Source organism: Dioscorea cayenensis, chromosome 3 (assembly GCF_009730915.1).
Source record: "Dioscorea cayenensis subsp. rotundata cultivar TDr96_F1 chromosome 3, TDr96_F1_v2_PseudoChromosome.rev07_lg8_w22 25.fasta, whole genome shotgun sequence".
Classification (NCBI taxonomy): Eukaryota; Viridiplantae; Streptophyta; class Magnoliopsida; order Dioscoreales; family Dioscoreaceae; genus Dioscorea; species Dioscorea cayenensis.
The window spans coordinates 2287154-2310449 of NC_052473.1; the positions used below are offsets into that span (position 1 = coordinate 2287154).

Sequence of the window (23296 nt, forward strand, 5' to 3'; positions counted from 1 at the left end):
TTAAAATTTAATAGAATAAAAAAAATAAAATAAAAACTCTCCACCTTCCACTGCACTGATTTTGTATTGTTTCAAATTGTTATCATTATTTTTTCTTTCTTTTTTATTTTTTTTTATTTTGTATGACGGTGAAAAACATATGCACAAAATTATGAGCATGAACATAATTAATAATTGAATGTCAAGTTCATGAATCATCATCCAATTAGTATGAAAATGGTAAACCTACAACCACAGCCAAAGACCTTTTAGTCGGACTACATTTCAATTTTTTTGAGTGGAGAAATCATATTCATTGACTTAGTGACCGATTTTTTTTTTTTATTATTATTTTAATGCATTCAAAATGAAAGTATACATCAAGCATGGAATCACTCTTGTGCCCAAGATGGGTTTTAAAGGTGTCAATATTTTTTGACCACAAAAAAAAGGTGTCAATAATTTTGTTGTGTATTACTAAAGTGGTCTCCAGACTCCACTTAGTTGATATATCAGTGTGCATTTAATATCATAATTTTATTTATTTGTTATATTATATTACTATAAATTAAACACATTGATAGATGTGTTTTTCCTATTTTGTAGTTCGGAATAAAAAAAACAATAAAGATATTTTATTTTTGAGAATATATATAAATAATTAAGAGGGATGACCATCAATTAAATTCAACCGTTGTGTTATTGCATATGTTAACTATAATAGCTAGTAAGATGAACAAAGTAGAGTGCAATAAGCTTTGTGCCTAATAAAGAATAGTGCAAACATGATAAATAGTACATAATACTTGATCCATTGATAACCATTTGATCATTGATTAAAACGATATCTGTGCAATTTGGACCATCTAACCTCATTTGCAGCCCCTCAATGGAGAAAATAAATAAATAAATAAATAAATAAATAAAACACTCAGGCACTTACCCATTGAATGAAAGTACAATAAATTTTGACAATATTTGTGCACCTGTTTAATCATCATTCCTTTTTCTTCTGTGTCCATTTGTCTCTTCTCCGTTCTCTCTCTTGTTTTTAATACATATATTTAAATATTTTATTAATTATTAATATTAATTAATGATCTCTTTATTTATTAACATTGAATTTTTCATGTAATATGTTCCTATTTTATTGATAAATTAAGAGAGTAATTAATTCATTACATGTATACATTTTTGACGCAATTTATTGATTTTATCCAAAAAAAAATTCTAACCATAAAAAAAAATAATTCATTTTTATGCCAATTAAAAAATCCAGAGTTTCATCCATGACTTGTGGTATATTTATTTTAAAAAAATTAATAATTTTAAAAAAATTCCAATAATACAGCAAAGTGAATTAACAACTCAAATCATCGAGAAATTTTTTTAATATTATTTTAATAAAATATTAGAGATATTTTTGCAAGTGAGTGCTTGCCACTTCATCAATGGGCCGCAAAGCCACTTTTTCAGTTCCGTAAAGTAATATAAAATAAAATAAAATAAAATAAAATAAAAACCAAGTGAATCTAACAAGCACGCTTTTCCGAACCGGTTCACGTTCGGTGAATATGGACCGTTGCTTCCCGCCAATCCTGTAATCAATATATTAAATTAATTCACGTTCCTTTCCAAAGTTTTTTTTTTATTATAAAGTTTTATTCGCTAATTAATTTATTATAAAGTTTTATTCTCAGTTTTTTTTTCACATTGACTAAAAAATATTATGGAGTATTATTGATTGTTTTAATTAATATTTGTTAATTTTGAAAAACTTAAAAAGGTCGTAAAGCCAAAGCCATGGTCATCAAATTAGCCTAGTGAGCACAACATTAGATATTTTTCAAATTTCAAAGGTTACTTATTGGGTATATATCATGTACCAAATAGATAATTTTTTTAACAAACCCAAAATTAAAAATAATATTTTTTATAAGAAATACTCCATCCTTTTGTTTTACTTATACATTTTACATGATTGACATAAAAAAATCGGTTGATAGGTGGGCTGAATAATGCTATAAAAATTATATAAAAATTAGTTAGTTGACAATCTAAATTTTATAAAAATTATATTAACTTTTCAAAAATAATTTATATTTAAAATATGTTTTAAAAATTTGCAGTTGAACATAATTTATGAATAATGCTATATTCATCACGAATAGGTGGGCCGAATACTATGGAGCCGAGGTTAGCATTCGGGCCCGATTTTCCTGAAATATGTTCATGATGAATAGTATCACTCATAATTTATTGGAGCTTGTAGAGATATATTAAATATATAAAAATAAATTTTAAAATGTAATATTTAATTTTTTATAAATTTTCTAAATGCACAAGTAAAAAGAACCAATGAAAAACCTCTAACATGGAACAAATGAAAAGGACATGAGAAAGTATAAAAAATGTAATAATCTTTTAGAATTTTTTATTACATGCCTTAAAAAAATTTAATAAGCTATTAATTTTTTAAACAAGACGGGCAACATGCACATCACCAAAAATTAAATTTTCAACTTGTGAACACTCACCTGTCCAATACGGGGATTGGACTGCAAATCCACTCTCACAATCAGAGACTCTTTGGCAATATTGCGTTTGACTAGTTTCAAAATTACTTATATACTTTTTACAAAAATGATATCTATATAATCTTATTTAATTATATATTTTTCTAACTAAAACAATTAAATTAACTTAATAGTAATTACATGTGGTTATGATTAACCGGTCTCGAGTTTGAATTTCTCAAAATAAATAATTTTATTAAAAAAACTATTTTTTTTTATTTTATTCATTTTAAAAATAAAAAAAAAACATTTTTTACTGAGATATAAAGACAAATATGATTTTTACTGTAGGGTATATGGATAATTTCGTATCTGTGGAGAGGGTATGCAAATAAATTTCTCTCTCTCCCTGTTTTTATTTTTTATTTTTTATTTTATTTTTATTTATTTATTTTTATTTTTTAATTTTTTCTCTCTCTCTAAACTCTGTTGCTATATAAGAATGTTGGCATTCTCATTTCTCCCTTATTGCACTGACAAGGATTTGAGGAGGTTGTTGTTGGAGTTCCAATTTTTGTGGAACTTTTCTTTGATTTTCATCTTTGGAGAGCTTATAGTCTTGGACAAGGATGACAATAGGAGCTGGAATCTCTGTATCTGATGGAAATCTCAATGTTTTGGGGACTAAGATCTTGTCTGATGTTCATGAGAACATAGTTTTAAGCTCTGCTTGTGGTGATGCTTTGATTAATGGTGCTTTCATTGGTGTTTCAACAGATAGGAGTGGTTGCCATAATGTTTTCCCTGTTGGGAAGCTTCAGTGAGTTCTTCTTCTCTTGATTTTGTTTCCATTTGTTTCTGCTTTTGATTTTCCTGTTTAAACTTGTGGAAAAAAAAGTGATTTTTGGTGTTTTAGTCTTGTGATTGGTGGAAAATTGGGGCTAAGTTGAATTAAAATTGAGATTTTTATGTGTTTGATTTTTAGGGGATTGAGATTCATGTGCACATTTAGATTCAAGTTATGGTGGATGACACAAAGGATGGGTTCATATGGGAAAGACATTCCGTATGAAACTCAGTTCTTGATTGTTGAGGGGAGAGATGGTTCACATTTTGAAGATGAACATGAAGTTGGCCAATCTTCTTTGTATGTTGTGTTCTTGCCGATTGTCGAAGGAGCCTTTCGGGCTGTTCTTCAAGGGAATGAAAATGATGAGCTTGAGATTTGCTTGGAAAGTGGTAATGGAGATGACTAAGAATAACATTGTTATTAAATGTCTTGTTTGTTGATGTTTATGTTGTGTTAATGTGTATTTCTTGTTATTGTTATTCATTTTCAGGTTGTCCTGCTGTTCAAGGATTTGAAGGAACTCATTTGGTTTTCATGGCTGCTGGAAATGACCCATTTGATGTTATCACTAATGCAGTGAAGTATGCTTATCTATAACTTTAGTTCTTTGTTTTTAATGTATTATTATATGATTTATGATCAATCTCAACAATTGAACTTGAACTTTTCAATTTCATAGGATGGTAGAAAGACACTTGCAGACATTTTCTCATCGTGAAAAGAAGAAGGTAATCAATGTCTTCAACCAAAGTGTGCTTTAATTTTACTGCAGACATTAATGTTTCTGATTAAATGTTTTGATCTTTGAGTTGCAGATGCCAGACATGTTAAACTGGTTTGGATGGTGTACATGGGATGCATTTTATACCCAAGTAACCGCTGAAGGTGTTTGTCAAGGATTGGAAAGGTGAATGAATTATCCTTCTACTCTTAATTAAGAGTTTGAATTTGCTGCACATATACTAATGTGAATTGTTTCTCTTGCAGCTTCGAGAAAGGTGGGATTCCCACAAAATTTGTAATCATCGATGATGGATGGCAATCAGTTGGAATGGATGCCTCTGGAGTCGGTTTTGAAGCCGACAATTCAGCAAAGTATAAAACTTAATAAATTTACGCAAGCTTTGATTTTCTACTGAATAATGCTTTTCTTAATTTCAGTTCTTCGATTTTTTTTTCTTGATTCAGCTTTGCAAACAGACTTACAAATATTAAAGAAAACCACAAATTCCAGAAAAATGGAAAGGAGGGTCACAGAGAGGAAGATCCAGCACTCGGCCTTGCTCACATTGTTTCCGAAATCAAAGAAAAACATGAGTTGAAGTCAGAAACTCATTGTAGTTTTTAATAGCAAACATAGTTTTAGTCTATGCTGTTCTATTTTTTCATAATTCTAAATTTTTATCTTCAGATATGTTTATGTTTGGCATGCGATCACTGGTTACTGGGGTGGAGTAAGGCCTGGTGTTACCGGAATGGAACATTATGAATCTAAGATGGCATATCCTGTTTCATCACCAGGAGTTAAATCGAATGAAGATTGCGAAGCTTTTAATAGCATAGCATCAAACGGTCTCGGCCTTGTAAATCCAGAGAAAGTTTTCAACTTTTATGATGAACTTCACTCTTATCTTGCATCCACTGGAGTAGATGGTGTCAAAGTAGATGTTCAAAACATTCTTGAGACTCTAGGTGCTGGCCATGGTGGAAGAGTTCAGCTTGCTAGAAAATATCACCAAGCTTTGGAAGCTTCAATTGCGAGGAACTTCCCGGATAATGGCATTATATCATGCATGAGTCACAATACCGACAACTTGTACAGGTATTAAAATAATTGTTTTGTTTCTGATACATATATTTACTTGATTTAATTATGTTTGATTGTTCATGATTCTTGAATGTAGTTCTAAGAGGACTGCCGTTGTGAGGGCATCGGATGACTTCTGGCCGAAAGATCCTGCATCGCACACTATTCATATTGCTTCGGTAGCTTATAATACTGTTTTCCTAGGGGAGTTTATGCAACCTGATTGGGATATGTTCCATGTAAGCAAAATTGGAAAAACCATTGCATACTTTAAGTATAAATCATTGATATCTAGTACTGATAATTGATATTGTTGATATGGCAGAGCTTGCATCCTATGGCTGAATACCATGGAGCTGCACGCGCAGTTGGTGGTTGTGCCATTTATGTCAGGTAATGTATCGGTGATGAAAATTTATGGTGATAGTGTAGTAAGCTAATGCTGAAATGATCACATTAATGCAGTGATAAACCGGGGAACCATGACTTTGATTTGTTGAAGAAACTTGTGCTTCCTGATGGATCAATACTGAGAGCAAAACTTCCCGGGAGGCCAACCAGGGACTGTCTGTTTGCGGATCCTGCTCGAGATGGAGAGAGGTGATCAATGCTCTTCTTGTCGTATGATTTTAGTCATTGATCAGCTTGCTGAATTACTTATTATTTTTATGATAGCACAGCTTGCTGAAGATTTGGAATTTAAATGACCATTGTGGAGTCATTGGTGTCTTCAATTGTCAAGGAGCTGGATGGTGTAGAGTAGGTAAAAAGAACTTGATTCACGACGAGCAACCGGGCACGATAACAGGAATTATCCGCTCAAAAGATGTCGATTACTTGTCAAGAGTTGCCGACGATGACTGGAAAGGCAACACTATTTTATACTCCCATGTAAGAGGTATAGAATATTTTCTAATATACTCAAAAGTTTCTTCGATAACTAAATGAAAAGAACAAACTCAAGTTTGTCGAACATTTGTTGTAGGAGAACTAACTTATCTTCCAAAGGATGCATCACTGCCTGTGACTCTAAAGTCTCGGGAATATGAAGTATTTACAGTGGTTCCTGTCAAAGAGTTCTCCAATGGAGCTTCATTCGCACCGATTGGCCTGATCAAGATGTTCAATTCTGGTGGAGCTGTTAAAGAATTGGAATACGAAACAGAGAAGAATGGAACAATTGAAATCAAAGTCAGGGGACCTGGTGTCTTCGGAGCTTATTCATCGATCAAACCGAAAAGAATCACAGTGGATGCTGAGGAAGTGGAGTTCATATATAATGAAGAGTCTGGTTTGCTGACATTGGAGCTGGGATTTGGAGAGAAGACAGAGTTGCAGAAATGGAGTGTTAGTGTAGAGTTATGGTGAAAAAGTGTTAGATAGTATGAATTGTAACAAGCCAAGTATGTTATATATATTAAATTATATATGTTTTTGTTTAATGAATAACTAATGATTGATTTGATTGCATTCTACACATTGGTTGAGATAGAATTATAACAAAATACAAAAGATGACTGAAATAACAAGCAAGGCAGGATCCTTTAATTAAAGACATTAATGGGCATGAAGCAAAGTTGGATTCTAAGACTAATCTATATATAAAAACTAAGCATCACTTCATATGATCATCATGGTATCAATACCTTTTCTTTTGTATATATATATATATATATGAATGAGTTCAGCATCAAGAACATTAATCGGACATTTGTTCTTGAAAAGATTGAGGAAGAGAATTAAATGGCAGAGGCTGTGGTATTCAAGTTGGTGGAGGATATTTCTTCGGTCTTGGCTTCCCAAGCTGTGGAGCAAGCTAAGTCAAGGATTGCACCATTGATGGAGGCAAGCTTTTTATAAATTTATAATTTGAATTTCAGATGTAGTTTTTATTTGATTTAGTATATACATGACCTTCATGTGTAGCATAAAGATGGGAATTCTGTATTATTATTATTATTATTATTATTATTATTATTATTAAAACCTTGTCCACAAAAAGAAAACCTAAAGATGATGTTAACCCCATGTGCTTTATAGGCATTTCACAAAATTTTTCGTAAGCCATTTTTTTGAATAAAATAACTTTGAGACCATTATGAAATTTTAAGGGAAAAAACCAAAGTTGGAAAAAAAAACCCTCTTCTTTTATCTTGATAACTCTTTAATTTATTTTTATATGTTATTACATATAATTAGGTCCTTTGATCCATAGTTAACATGAGTTCATTTTAACTTAAGATGTAAGATGATTATAATACCCGGTCTAAATTTTAGAAGTGAAAAAATTGCTTAGAATTTTAGAGATTTAATCCTCTTGTGATTCTACGAATGGTATATTCAACAAAAATATAAAAAAAATATTACGCAATTAATTGTTTGTAAAACACGAGCAAGGTTCAAATTCCTACCCGATAACATTGTAGTAATTCTGTTTATCCATCGTTGTCGGGGGTCTAGATTAAATACTATATATTAACAGTAGTATTCAAATGAACCATGGTTGGTCTCTATGGGAGGAGTTGTATCTCTTTCCTCTAGAGTTGCATGATATAGAAAATTTATTAACTCTATATGAATCTTGTAAATCTTTTGCTATGTATGTGCAAGTAGACGACTTTCACTATCCCATGTGGCATCTGATTGAGTTAATAAATCTTTAGGGGGTTGATAAGTCACCGTAATTGATTTATCTCTGTATTTGTATGATCTTTAATAAATCTTTAAGTGGGAATGCTTGTCATCCATTGTCCAAAGCTAAAAAAACAAAAGAAAAACAAACCTTTCACAACAATATTATAAACTAATTGATTAAGAATTTGAGATCTTCTTGGACGGTACCATATTCCGATTGATAGTTCTGGTGAGTAGTGTGGTAAGATAAGTCACTCAAAAACTCATTCGAAGATTAAACACACACACACACACACACAATCAAACAAGAGAAAAGAGACACGCAAGTTGGTAACCAAGTTCGGCACAATCTTGCCTACATTTGGGGGCCAAGCTCAGAGAAACAATCCACTAAAAAAGGTTATAGAATAAAAAGTACAACACTCCCTTACTCTCTCAAGACAAAGAATACCCTCTTAAGATTGACCGATGTCCACTCTCTTCAACTCTCACCAAAGGGTCTCTCCGTGGCTCATCCTAAATCTTCAAGCATGATATCTTATATAGACGCACCGACGTCCAAATAAATCTTTCTATTTTAGAATTCTCTGTGGTTTTCTAACTTGGACACCTTCCAAAGTTAGATGTTGCAACACCCAGTTGCAACACTGCCCATCTTATTGAACATGACTGACTTTTAGCTAGTCGCACCCGAATCTGCGACCTTCAACCTTCAACCTTCTCGGTTCTTTCAGTCTGCCTCATAGCAGTTGACTCGACCCGAGCTTTTCCCACATGAAGCTGCTTCATTCCTCACGTCACTTCAACAAGTCTCCTATCTCGAGGAATGTGCCTACCAAGGCACACGCAATAATCTCACCAAAGATTGTCACCGAAGATCTTCCGATCTTTTTTTCAAATTTGGCCCAAGTTTGGTCTTCCTAAATGATCTTTGTTTGACTCATGCAAATATTGTTACTAAACTTGATCTTATCACATCCAAGTTTAGCCTTCAATATCTTCAAGCATGATCTCCTATCATCCATGCTTGGATCTTCAAATCTTCCATCATATCTCAAGTAATCTTCAATCAATCTCCATACATGATTAGTCTCATTGAATAGCTCTACCCATAATTAGCTCTTGGATTTTTCTTCAAATTGTGTTGCTAAATATGGCCTTGATAATCTCATTGGCTTGTCCTTACCTAACTTAGTTTGTGTCTTCAAATAGCTTCACACCAAACTAAGCTCCATGTAATCTTTATGATCTTCTATTCTTGCCAATGATAGATTATTCCTCTCTTTTTTAAAATAGATCTTTCCTAAAATGAGTTCTATTAAATATATGATTTATCATCTCAGATCTTACCAAGAATAGATAATCATACCTAAGATAAAACTTACCTTTCTTGAAGAGATCCTTTAGACTTGATGCACTTTCCAAAAATAGTTGATCATCACATGACTCCATTGAGAGGAATTTCTTCTAAACATGATCTTTATCTTGATCTATTAACCCTTGTATCTTCACATGTTATGGTATCAACATTTGCCATATCATAATCCTAATCATTTAATCTTTTTGTTGAGTCATTATTGTCACATCACCTTCCTTTTGCCATGTCACTACTTGGCTTGTCATATAATGCCAATCCAAGTCATCAGATTTAACACCGACGAATAGATAGTTGGAAATTTTTTTTAAAAATTATATACAATTGTAATTTCAAAAAAATTATTTTTCAAATTCTAAAAATAGGCTAATATTCATCTATTTAAAATTTAATAACCAATTGATTAATTACATATTTCAATGAAGAACTTGATATTGGCAACGGGTTGTTACTGTATCAGCCAAAATAGTTTTAAATTACATATAAAATTTCAACTAAATTTATTTATTTTTTCATTTTAAATATTTAAATAAATTATTGAATTTCAAATAATCAATGATGCCTTTTTCACAAGGATATATTTCTCGTTGAGTTATATAAAAACATAGTATATATAGAATAAGTTTTCTAAGTATATATGACTTTATCTTTTTAAAAACCAAACATATGTAATAATTGTTGTGTGTGAGGGAGCACGAAACTAATGTGGCAATTCGTCGAACACTTGGTGTGCAATATCACAATACCTAGCAATCACACAATGGATGGGCAATGCAAGGATAACATACAACCAATCTCACAAGAATAAAGTAAGAGACACCAATTTAACGTGGTTCGGTTAAGAACAAGCCTACATCCACGGGAGAACAATGCTTCACTATATCATGGGGGAATAAAAAGAGTACAAGAGTACAAGAGTACAAGAAATAGGCATAATGCCACAAGAGGATTACCAAGCTCTAGAAAACTAACCTTACCTCAAAAACAAGGGTCTTACCTTGATTTAATGAGATCAAGCAAGAACAAGAGCTCTCCGCTACACCACTCTTTTCACTCTCCAAATACAAGAGAACTCACCCTCTCTATCTTTCTCTCATTTTTTCTCTTTTTTTCCCAATACCCAACAAACATAACTCTATATAAACAACAGAGCAATCTAGTCCGTTGGATTAAAAGAGATCAAGATTTGGCTTCATCCCAATGATATCAAGCCAATATTTAACAATCCCCCACTTGAAGACAAATCTTCAATCAAACATCAATGAAGCATTAAGCATTGTCCTCCAAACATTCGGGTTACGTCTCCACTAACCCAGAAAGCCTCCTATAATGAGAAGCCTTCTCCGTAGGCACAACCTTTGTCAACAAATCCGCAAGGTTGTCATTTGTGTGAATTTTCTCAACATGTAAATATCCACGCTCCAAAGCAAGCCGAATAAAGTGGTACCGCATATCAATGTGCTTTGTTCTAGAATGAAAAACCGCATTCTTAGCAAGATGTATCGCACTTTGACTATCACAATACAACACATATTTTTCTTGTACCACTTCAAATTGATTAAGCACATGCTTCAACCAAATCATTTTTTTTGCTCCTTTGGTCAAGGCAATATATTCCGCTTCCGTAGCAGACAAGGCAACAATGTCTTGAAGTTTAGACATCCAACTCACTGCGCCACCACCAAATGTTTTCACATTTGAAAATGTTCCTTATACCTTCGTGGTTGGCAAATGTGAAAATATAACCCGTAGTGGACTTCCTTGTCTCTCTACAACCGGCATAATCGGAATCAACATAACCATTAACCATCAATGAAGAACCTCCAAAGCATAAGCATAAATTTTGTGTACCCTTCAAGTAACGAAGAACCCACTTGACGGCTTGCCAATGCTCCCAACCGGCACAAGACATATACCTTAAAACAACCCCCACTGCATAAGCAATATCCGGCCTTGTACATATCATAACATACATCAAGCTACCAACCGCGGAGGTATAAGGAATATTTTCAAATTTATCATCCTTTGGAGAACTCTTCTTTGATAGATTAAAATGTGCCGCTAGAGGTGTAGAAACCGGTTTGCAATCAACCATTCCAAACCTTTCAAGAACTTTGCCAATGTATTTGGATTGACTCAACCACAACTGCCCATGCTCTCTATCTCGGTGAATGCGTATGCCTAGAATCTTCTTTGCAACGCCAAGATCTTTAGTAGCAAACTTCCTTGACATATGGAGCTTCAAGGACTTAATCTCCTTCCAATCATTGCTAGCTATCAACATATCATCCACATAAAGCAACAAGCAATTAAACATGCCACATGTGGAACCCTTGAAGTAAACATAATGATCAAAATCACATCTAGAATAGCCCTCATCTTGCATAAAAGTGTCAAACTTCTTGTACCATTATCGAGAAGCTTGTTTCAAATCGTACAATCCCTTCTTCAACTTGCACACCAAGTTAGGATTAGACTTATTAGCAAAGCCTTCCGGTTGAGACATATAAATTTCTTCTTCAAGATCACCATGCAAGAAGGCTGTCTTGATGTCAAGTTGTTCAAGCTCTAAATCAAGATTAGCCACCAAAGATAGAATAACTCTTATGGAACTATGCTTTACCACCGGAGCAAATATTTCATTGAAATCAATACCATGCTTTTGACCATAGCCCTTCACCACTAGTCTTGCCTTGTACCTTTTTGATCCATCGGCTTCATGCTTTATCACATACACCCATCTATTCTTTAATGCTTTCTTTCCACTTGGAAGCTTCACCAAGTCCCAAGTTTGGTTTCGATGCAAAGAGGCCATCTCTTCATCCATAGCCTTTTGCCACCTAGCTTTCTCAAGGCAATTTTGTGCTTCATGAAGAGACTCGGGCTCACCCGCATCAGTAAATAAAGCATAATACAAGGATGGAGAATACCTTTGGATGGGTTTAGGAGTCCTTGTAGATCTCCTCAAAATTTGTGGAGACTCAAATTCTTGTTCTTCCTCATTAACATGAGCATCTTCTTGCTCAATCACCTCCATGCTATCATCATGGCCACCAACATCACCATGGCCATCTCCATCATCATGATCTTAAGAATAAATTTCTTCTACTTGCCGAGGAGGAACACATGAGTCAACTTGCATGCGAACAAGTTTCTCATCCTTTTGCTCTTCATGATGGCTTTCTTTAAACATCACATTCTCATAAAATATGACATCACGACTTCTAATTGTCTTTTTTTCAATTTGATCCCACAACCTATATATAGCCTCTATCATCACCACCATAATCAAGGAAAGCACATCTCCTTGATTTCAAATCAAGCTTACTTCTCTTTTCGGAAGGTGCATGCATATAAGCTTCACAACCAAAAACTCTTAAATGATTATAATAGATTTTCTTACCACTCTAAAGAATTTCCGGAACATCACCATCCAATGAAGCACTGGTGATTTATTGATGAGATATACCGTCGTATTTGACGCTTCCGCCCAAAAGAACTTAGGAAGACCGGAGTGAGACAACATACTTTTTACCCTTTTCACAATGGTCCTATTCATTCTTTCAATGACACCATTTTGTTGTGCGGTGTAAGGGACCGTCTTCACTCTCTTGATACCACTCTCCACACAAAAACCATCAAAAGCACTAGAGCAAAACTCTCCACCATTGTCGATTTGCAAGCATTTTATAAACCTTTCACCTTCTTTCTCAACACGGGCCTTGAACTTCTTGAAAGTTTCAAAAACTTGATCTTTGGATGCTAATGGATAAAGCCAACACTTTCTAGAATAATCATTTATGTAAGTGACAAAATAAGAAGCACCGCCAAGAGACTTGACATTCATAGGGCCACAAACATTGGAATAAACCAACTCCAATGCCTTCAATTTTCCATGAGATTCATACCTCTTAAAATTTACTCTATGTTGCTTGCCCATGATTCAATGCACACATAATTTAAGAGATGAATTCTCAAATAAAGGAATAAGCTTTTTATCTTGCAATACCTTCATTCCATGCTCACTAAGATGTCCAAGCCGACTATGCCAAACATACACATCATCATGTCCACTTGCCGACATACATCTTTGAGGTGAATCAAAAAAAGTATATAAGCTTCCATCTTTTTGCCCTTTCAATACCGTCATACAACCCTTGGAGATTTTCCACTATCCATTGCCAAAAGTAACCACATAACCGGCCTCATCATGTTGCCCCGCCAAAATAAGATTCTTTGTTATCTCGGGAACATGCCTCACATTAGTCAATGTATGCTCCTTCTCATTTGCTTGCTTAATTACCACATCACTAATACCCAAAATTTTACAAGCACGATCATTGCTGAGGTAGAAATTACCACAATCAACCTTTTTATAAGTGGAGAAAAATGATCGATCCGGACATATGTGAAATGAAGCACCGGAGTCCAACAACCAAGTATCTATGGAAGAAGATTCCATACAAGCAATGCTTAATGTGACTCCATCATCACTTTGAGATGCTATACTTGCTTCACCATCAACTTGCTTCCCCTTTCGCTTGCTCTTCAACAGATTACAATCATTCCTCATATGACCTTGATTCTTGCAATACCAACAAGTAATAATCCGGCCCATGACTTTGATCTTCCTTTTGCTTGTGACTTGCCCTTACTAGCCAAAACATCATCCCTTTGTTGAGACCTTCCTCTTTCACCGGCCGCTAGTGCTTGACTTGAGTCACTGGACATTTATGAAGAAGCCCTTCTAGTCTCCTCACTACTCAATGAAGAAACAACATCATTCAACTTAAACTTGTTCCCTATTGTATTTGCCATGATAGTAACAAGAATATCCCAACTTGGAGGCAGAGAACTCAAAAGTAGCAAGCATAAGACCTTTTCATCAAGATTTACCTTTAGAGCCTTTAATTGTGCCACAATAGAGTTAAACTCATTCACATGCTTTCACACCGTGACACCATCCTTCATTTTCAAGAGAAATAATCTCTTCATGGCATGCATCTTATTGATACCCGATGGTTGCTCAAAAGATTGCTCCAAAGTGCTCCAAAGTTCATGAGCGGTCTTACATTGATAAACATCAAACAAGATGGATGGTGAAATACATGGCCTTATCATCGACAAGCATTTTCGATCAAGAACCTTCCATTGTTCATCACTCATAGATGAGGGTTTAACATCATTCCCCAATAGTGGTAGATCCAACTCCTTATAGACAAGGTGATCCTCCATCATTATCTTCCATATTGGCCAATTGTCCTCTTTGAGCTTTTCAAACTCCATTGCTTTATCCATTGCTATGAAATCGAATCACCACCAATACAAGCCTCAATTCTTTCAATTGCAAGCTTAGACAACCTCCACAACCCTAGAACAAAGCTCTGATACCAATTATTGCGTATGAGGGAGCGCGGAACTAGTGTGACAATTCGTCGAACACTTGGTGTGCAATATCACAATACATAGCAATCACACAATGAATGGACAATGCAAGGATAACATACAAACCAATCTCACAAGAATAAAGTAAGAGACACCAATTTAACGTGGTTCGACTAAGAACAAGCCTACATCCACGGAAGAACAATGCTTCACTATATCATGGGGGAATAAAAAGAGTATAAGAGTACAAGAAATAGGTATAAAGCCACAAGAGAATTACCAAACTCTAGAAAACTAACCTTACCTCAAAAACAAGGGTCTTACCTTGCTTTAATGAGATCAAGCAAGAACAAGAGCTCTCCTCTACACCACTCTTTCACTCTCCAAATACAAGAGAACTCACCCTCTCTATCCCTCTCTCCTTTTTTCTTTTTTTTTCCCAACACCCAACAAACATTACTCTATATAAACAACAGAGCAATCTAGACCGTTAGATTAAAAGAGATCAAGATTTGGTTTCATCCCAAGGATATCAAGCCAATATTTAACAATAATAGCCGTTAGATTATAATATAACAGTTATTATTTACAAAGAGTAGGACAATGTGCAGAATTACTATGCTTCAAAACTTTTATGTATTATTAAAGATTGTGCACCAATGGACAATATCCTTTAAATGTAATATATATTGATTCAAAATAGTTATGAATCTAACAACCCCTATATATATAGATTTGAAATATTTAATTTCTCTAATATATTGTCATTTATCCATTATTTAAAAAAAAATTATACATCTGACCCCGCGTCCTTTTATATATATATATATATATATATATATATATATAGAGGTGGATTTAGAGAATTTCTCAAATTTATCTAGCTAGTTTGGAAATGGGAACTTTAATTATAACTCTAGTAACCACTTATCTTCAAACAAACAAAACAAACAAACTGTTGCATCCTATTAGTTTTCACTTTTGTATCATATATATATATATATATATATATATATATATATATAGGAATGATGAAATATTTAAATGAAGTTTACTGGTTTTCTAAAGATGTTTAAAAAGTGACTATTTGTTCAAAATTTAACGGTTACACAGTCCCTTTTTCACTGTAAAAAAATTCTAATTTCACAATAAAAAGGACCCACATCATTAGCAATTGTTTGATGATAATCTAATGGCTACTCTAAGGTCATCTTTATATTTCAAATTTAAAATTTTAAAAATTAGATTTAATTTAAAACAAATAAAAAACAACCATTGTGGTCACCATGATTTGAAGTCAGAACTTCATCACCCATTAACACCACTACTCTAACCAATTTACCAATAGATTTTGCTTAGACAAAAATGTTATACTAAAACTTAAAATCAATAAACAAGTCTTATACTATTGTAATTTAGTCCCACATCGGCTAATTTCAAAAAAAATTGCATAGCAACTGCCTATAAAACCAATCATATACCCACCATTGTTTGTTGTTATTTGTTTTAGACATTTTGTTTTATATTTAAAATTATAGTAATAAATTTATACATTTATTTAAAATATTTAAGATTTTATAAAACCCGCAAGTCGGCCTATGGACCAACGGGTTTTGGCCCAACCCGCCGGTTTGGCACTGTGCCTGATCCGAGTCACCCTTCGGTGACCCGTGATCTGCAGGGTTGGTCGGGCCGGCCCGAACTGGCGGGTTATCACTGTTGGTCACGTTGGTTATGGGTCAACCAAAGGCCGACCTGGACTTGCCGGGTTGGGCCTGGTTAACCGGCATGTGCTCATCTCTAATCATGAATATATAGTCACTTATTTCCTCAGGTACTTTACATTAAGGTTTATTTTTATTTTACATTTTCAAAACACTCAACTTAATTTAACTTGTTAATGCTTATGTTATCTTGCAAAATTAAGGTTTACACTATTTTTTAAAGATATGAAAATTTTGCTAATCTCTTATATTTTTCTTTTGCCTGACCTATTTTATTTTTATTTTGTGCCCTCTAGCATTTCTCTTTTCTATACTATAGTCCTTATATCTGTATCTATAAAAGTTATATTTCTAAGAGTAAAATATCTAAACAGTCACATAATTATTCAGATACTTTTATTTGAATCACTAAATTATAAAAAATTTAATTGGGTAATCCAACTTCAGAATTACTGTTAATTGGGTTCCTGATACTCACATCGTTAAAAGCATGCTATTGTGGCGGTACATATTACCGATTTCATGCCATGCCAGCACTACAACGTTGCTACTAAAACTCTCATTTTCATATCAATATTTCCACACAGCTAATGATGCCACATGGAATGACATGTTTTTCAATATTCCTATGTTTGTTTGGCGTGAAATGGGTGTCAAATTTCGCTAATGTGGTGAGAAATGGTGGGATGTATCACCATATCAGCATGTTGTTAATGGCGTGAGCATCATTGATCTATAAATAACTGTAATTCTAAAATTAGATGATCAAATTGAATTTTTGTATAATTCGATGACCCAAATAGAGGTACCAAATATATAATTGGTAACGTACTTTACCCTCTTTTTTTTTGAATAATAGACAACAAGTGCCCTTTTTTTTATGAATATAAACAATACCAAAGTATATGTACAATATGAGAATAGTATAAAAATCCCTGGTGAACAGTACGGTAAACAGTACTGTCGGAGGAGGGATTTGAACCCATGACCTCCCTCTTATATTTTGGTGTCATACCATTGGGCTATCCCTCTTTCTGGTAAGTTTTGCATGGTTTATCCTTTTTCTTTTTCTTTTTCTTTTGTTTTTTTTTTTTAACGGATGTTGAAACACTAATATATTTATTCCATGAACCTTGCATACTTTTAAGGTAAAAGACAAGATGAGTGAACTAAAGGGAGAGTTTGCAGTAATGCAAGGCTTTCTTAGAGATGTGGATAAGAAGAAGCACAAAAGTGAGGCAACAGAAGCTTGGGTGGAACAAGTAAGGGACATCAGCTACCTTGTAGAGGACATCCTTGATGAGTACACTCGCCTCATCCAAATGAGGCAAGCAAAGGATGGTTTTTGGGGTTCTTGCATCTACAAGATCTTTCATGATGTCACAAACATTAATGCTTGGCTCAACATCACTTCTCAGTTGGCCAAAGTTGATAAACCCCTTCAACAAAATCTCCTTCATATGAAAAATCTTTATGGCATTGATGTAGGAGTAGGAAGTGGCCAACAAAGTATTGATCATGAGAGGCAAAAGTTTCAGTATCTTGCGGAGAAGGCTCATTTCATTGAAGAAGAAGAAATTGTTGGCATTGATAAATATATCGAGATATTGATGGAATATTTGAAGGATGATAATAGAGAAATGCTGCAACGTAGCATGATCTCAGTTTGTGGTATGGGTGGTGTTGGTAAAACCACACTTGTTGCTCGTGTTTACAAAAAAGTTAAGTATGCATTTGATTGTTATGCATGGATTACTGTTTCATCTCAGAGCCCTGACGTGGATGATTTGCTGAAGAAAATTTTAATAGGACTATACTCAGAAAAGAAGGAAGATGTTCCGTGCAACATCAGCACAATGCACTACAAGAGTTTAATGGAGAAACTCCACGATTATCTTAAAGATAGGAAGTATGTAATTGTGTTAGATGATCTATGGCAAAGGGATGATTGGGATAAGATAAAACAAGTGTTTATAGACAGTAAGAATGGGAGTAGAATAGTTATCACAACAAGAAAACATGATGTTGCTCTACTTGCTAATGAAGTTTTGGAAATTGAGACACTTGGAGATGATGCTGCATGGAGTCTTTTTTGTAAGAAAGCATTTTGCATGGATCCTGATAGAAGATGTCCAAAGGAGTTGAAGCATTGGGCTCGAAGGATTACAGATAAGTGCAACGGTTTACCACTCGCTATAGTAACAACAGGCGGTTTTTTATCATTGAAAGAAAAGCGTGAAGTAATATGGAAGGAGATTTACCAGAACCTAACCTTAGAGATCACTGAAAATAAAGAGTTTGAACAAATATTGTGTATTTTGAATTTGAGCTTTATTGATTTACCTCCTTATCTTGTTAATTGCTTCTTGTATTGTGGATTATTCCCAGAAGATTATGATATAAAACGAAGCACTTTAGTGAGGCTTTGGGTAGCTGAAGGCTTTGCAAAAGAATGGGGAACAAAGACAATGGAGGAGGTTGCTGAGGATTACTTCAACCAGCTTGTTCACAGAAGCATGATCCAAGTTGCCAAGCAGACTCCATCAGGAAAAATTATTTCATATAAAGTGCATGATCTTGTTCGAGATTTGATTTTATCAAAGTATAAAAAGAGTAAATTCTGCATTTTGATCCATGGAGACAACATCCCACAAGGTATTCCAGTAAGTGAAAGATACCGTCATTTGTCATTTGGTAAATGCACAAGTAACTTAAACCTGAAGATTGAAAACTTTCGGCATTTACGATCCCTCTTAGCATTTGATAAGATGCCTACCACAATTTTCCAATTCAGTAGTTTGAAACTGTTGAGAGTCCTAGTTCTTCAAAATTCTCAGATTAAGAGGTTGCCGCATGAAGTGTTTAATCTCTCCTGTCTAAGATATTTTAGTTTGAGAGGTTGCAATCAGATTGAAAAACTACCAAATGCATTAGGCATGCTAAGAAATCTTCAAACTCTTGATGTTCGAGGAACAGGGCTAGTTAAACTTCCAAATGCAATAGTGAGATTGAAAGATTTGAAGCATCTCCTTACAGACTTCATTCCCCTGCCGCATGGTTTATCAAAACTGACTGCATTACAAACTTTGGAAGATTTCCAAGCAAATGAGGAGATTATTGATGAAGTTTTGGATGCTTGGAAGAAATGAGATCCTTGACAATAGCATGGAAAGGGGTTCTTTCCACCAAGTTATGTGCTTCCTTGAGGAAAATGAAGCAGCTAAGGAAGCTTTTTCTCGTAGCAAAACAGGTAATGCTGGATGACTTGCTTTCGCCACCACCTTATCTTCAAAGTCTCACATTAGGAGCTAAACTACTCAATGGAATGCTCCCCAAGTGGTTTGATAAATCCCACCTTATAAGCCTCACTCAATTATTTTTGTCTAGCTCAGAGTTGAGACAAGATTCGATTCCTTTCCTTGGCGAGTTACCCAATTTGATGTATTTGCATTTAGTAAACGAAGCTTTCATTGAGGAGACTATATTCTTCCATGGTGGATTATTCTCTAAACTCAAATGGTTGATGCTTAGAAAATTGAATCATCTTAATCAGGTGGAAATAGAGAAAGGGGCGCTCATATCCCTTATGCATTTATCTCTTATAGATTGTCCTAATTTGATGATGGTGCCTTTGGGGATTGAGAACTTGCAGAATTTACAGTTGTTTGGTTTAAGTGGTATGCCAGAAGAGTTAACAAGCCGATTACGCCGTAAATCAGAAAGCAAGCAGAATCAAGAAGATCTTCATAGGGTTAATCATATCCAAGATATTTGGATTGGTGGCTCTTGGAATTAAATGTAATAACATGCATGCATGCAAGGATTGGTTCTTAGAGCTTTGATATAGCTCTCAATTGTAAGTTAATTCTTTAGTCTTTTCCTTTGTGTAATAGCACTTAATAATATTGAGTTTTATTTATTTCATCTAGCCCTTAATATTCTAAAGATAAGAGTGAGTTCATGAATTAGATTAGATAACACACCCTCTGTTGCTTTTTATTTGTCACTTTTTAGAAGGATTTCGATTGCCTTCAACAAAAAGGATTGGAAAGACACTTGCAGACATTTTCTCATCGCGAAAAGAAGAAGGTAATTAATGTCTTCAACCAAAGTGTGCTTTAATTTTACTGCAGACAATAATGTTTCTGATTTATTGTTTTGATCTTTGAGTTATAGATGCAAGACATGTTAAATTGGTTTGGATGGTGTACATGGGATGCATTTTATACCCAAGTGACCGCCGAAGGTGTTCGTCAAGGATTGGAAAGGTGAATGAATTATCCTTCTACTCTTAATTAAGAGTTTGAATTTGCTGCAGATACGATTGTTTCTCTTGCAGCTTCGAGAAAGGTGGGATTCCCGCAAAATTTGTAATCATCGATGATGGATGGCAATCAGTCGGAATGGACGCCTCTGGAGTCGGCTTTGAATCCGACAATTCAGCAAAGTATAACACTTGATACATTTACACAAGCTTTGATTTTCTACTGAATAATGCTTTTATTAATTTCAGTTCTTCGATTTTTTTTTTCTTGATTCAGCTTTGCAAACTGACTTACAAATATTAAAGAAAACCACAAATTCCAGAAAAATGGAAAGGAGGGTCACAGAGAGGAAGATCCAGCTCTCGGCCTTGCTCACATTGTTTCCGAAATCAAAGAAAAACATGAGTTGAAGTTAGAAACTCATTGTAGTTTTTAATAGCAAACATAGTTTTAGTCTATGCTGATCTATTTTTTCATAATTCTAAATTTTTATCTTCAGATATGTTTATGTTTGGCACGCGATCACTGGTTACTGGGGTGGAGTAAGGCCTGGTGTTACCGGAATGGAACACTATGAATCTAAGATGGCATATCCTGTTTCATCACCAGGAGTTAAATCGAATGAAGATTGCGAAGCTTTTAATAGCATAGCATCAAACGGTCTCGGCCTTGTAAATCCAGAGAAAGTTTTCAACTTTTATGATGAACTTCACTCTTATCTTGCATCCACTGGAATAGATGGTGTCAAAGTAGATGTTCAAAACATTCTTGAGACTCTAGGTGCAGGCCATGGTGGAAGGGTTCAGCTTGCTAGAAAATATCACCAAGCTTTGGAAGCTTCAATTGCGAGGAACTTCCCGGAAAATGGCATTATATCATGCATGAGTCACAATACTGATAACTTGTTAGAATTAATTATCCTAACATAACTTGTACAGGTATAAAAATACTTGTTTTGTTTCTGATACATATATTTACTTGGTTTAATTCTGTTTGATTGTTGATGATTCTTGAATGTAGTTCGAAGAGGACAGCCGTTGTGAGGGCATCGGATGACTACTGGCTGAAAGATCCTGCATCGCACACTATTCATATTGCTTCGGTAGCTTATAATACTGTTTTCCTAGGGGAGTTTATGCAACCTGATTGGGATATGTTCCATGTAAGCAAAATTGGAAAAACCATTGCATACTTTAAGTATAAATCATTGATATCTACTACTGATAATTGATATTGTTGATATGGCAGAGCTTGCATCCTATGGCTGAATACCATGGAGCTGCACGCGCAGTTGGTGGTTGTGCCATTTATGTCAGGTAATGTATCGGTGATGAAAATTTATGGTGATATTGTAGTAAGCTAATTCTGAAATGATCACATTAATGCAGTGATAAACCGGGGAACCATGACTTTGATTTGTTGAAGAAACTTGTGCTTCCTGATGGATCAATACTGAGAGCAAAACTTCCCGGGAGGCCAACCAGGGACTGTCTGTTTGCGGATCCTGCTCGAGATGGAGAGAGGTGATCAATGCTCTTCTTGTCATATGATTTTAGTCATTGATCAGCTTGCTGAATTACTTATTATTTTTATGATAGCACAGCTTGCTGAAGATTTGGAATTTAAATGACCATTGTGGAGTCATTGGTGTCTTCAATTGTCAAGGAGCTGGATGGTGTAGAGTAGGTAAAAAGAACTTGATTCACGACGAGCAACCGGGCACGATAACAGGAATTATCCGCTCAAAAGATGTCGATTACTTGTCAAGAGTTGCCGACGATGACTGGAAAGGCAACACTATTTTATACTCCCATATAGGAGGTATAGAATATTTTCTAATGTACTCAAAAGTTTCTTCGATAACTAAATGAAAACAACAAACTCAAGTTTGTCGAATATTTGTTGTAGGAGAACTAACTTATCTTCCAAAGGATGCATCACTGCCTGTGACTCTAAAGTCTCGGGAATATGAAGTATTTACAGTGGTTCCTGTCAAAGAGTTCTCCAATGGAGCTTCATTCGCACCGATTGGCCTGATCAAGATGTTCAATTCTGGTGGAGCTGTTAAAGAATTGGAATACGAAACAGAGAAGAATGGAACAATCGAAATCAAAGTCAGGGGACCTGGTGTCTTCGGAGCTTATTCATCGATAAAACCGAAAAGAATCACAGTGGATGCTGAGGAAGTGGAGTTCATATATAATGAAGAGTCTGGTTTGCTGACATTGGAGCTGGGATTTGGAGAGAAGAAAGAGTTGCAGAAATGGAGTGTTAGTGTAGAGTTATGGTGAAAAAGTGTTAAAAGAGTATGTAATATAACAAGCGAAGTATGTGATATGTATTAAACTATGTATGAATTTTCTAAATGAATAACTAATGATTTGATTGCATTTTACACATTGGTTGAGATAGAATTATAACAAAATACAAAAGATAACTGATATAACAAGCAAAGCAGGTCCTTTAATTAAAGACATTAATAAGGAACTAAAATGGGCATGAAGCAAAGTTAAATTCTAAGGCTAAACTATATATAAAAGTTAGCATCACTTCATATGATCGTCATGGTATCAATACCTTTTCTTTTATATATATATATATATATATATATATATATATATATATGAATGAGTTCAGCATCAAGAACATTAAACACACATTTGTTCTTGAGAAGATTGAGGAAGAGAATTAAATGGCAGAGGCTGTGGTATTCAAGTTGGTGGAGAATATACCTTCCCAAGTTGGTAAAAGGAAAACATTC

General features: G+C 34.4%; 2 protein-coding genes and 1 pseudogene across 3 annotated transcripts; all 3 read left to right on the forward strand.

The window, feature by feature from the left end:
• Positions 1-3034: 3034 nt before the first annotated feature.
• Positions 3035-6581, forward strand: LOC120256879 (probable galactinol--sucrose galactosyltransferase 1). 2 transcript variants are annotated; one of them, XM_039264550.1, is made up of 13 exons: positions 3035-3315; positions 3481-3734; positions 3836-3926; positions 4025-4073; positions 4161-4252; positions 4333-4440; positions 4534-4668; positions 4757-5167; positions 5250-5391; positions 5478-5545; positions 5618-5752; positions 5833-6050; positions 6138-6581. In XM_039264550.1, exons 1-13 carry the CDS (start codon positions 3125-3127, stop codon positions 6518-6520), a joined length of 2277 nt encoding a protein of 758 aa, XP_039120484.1. In that variant the 5' UTR covers positions 3035-3124; the 3' UTR covers positions 6521-6581. The 2 variants fall into 2 exon arrangements, with proteins under 2 accessions (XP_039120484.1, XP_039120491.1); XM_039264557.1 differs by having other exon boundaries at positions 5833-6043; positions 6138-6250.
• A 281-nt stretch (positions 6582-6862) lies between these two features.
• Positions 6863-19419, forward strand: LOC120255656 (disease resistance protein RPM1-like). Its single transcript, XM_039263432.1, has 2 exons — positions 6863-6997; positions 17419-19419. Exons 1-2 carry the CDS (start codon positions 6896-6898, stop codon positions 19417-19419), a joined length of 2103 nt encoding a protein of 700 aa, XP_039119366.1. The 5' UTR covers positions 6863-6895.
• Positions 19420-19523: 104 nt separating this feature from the next.
• Positions 19524-22925, forward strand: LOC120255663 (annotated as a pseudogene).
• The last annotated feature ends 371 nt before the right edge of the window (positions 22926-23296 follow it).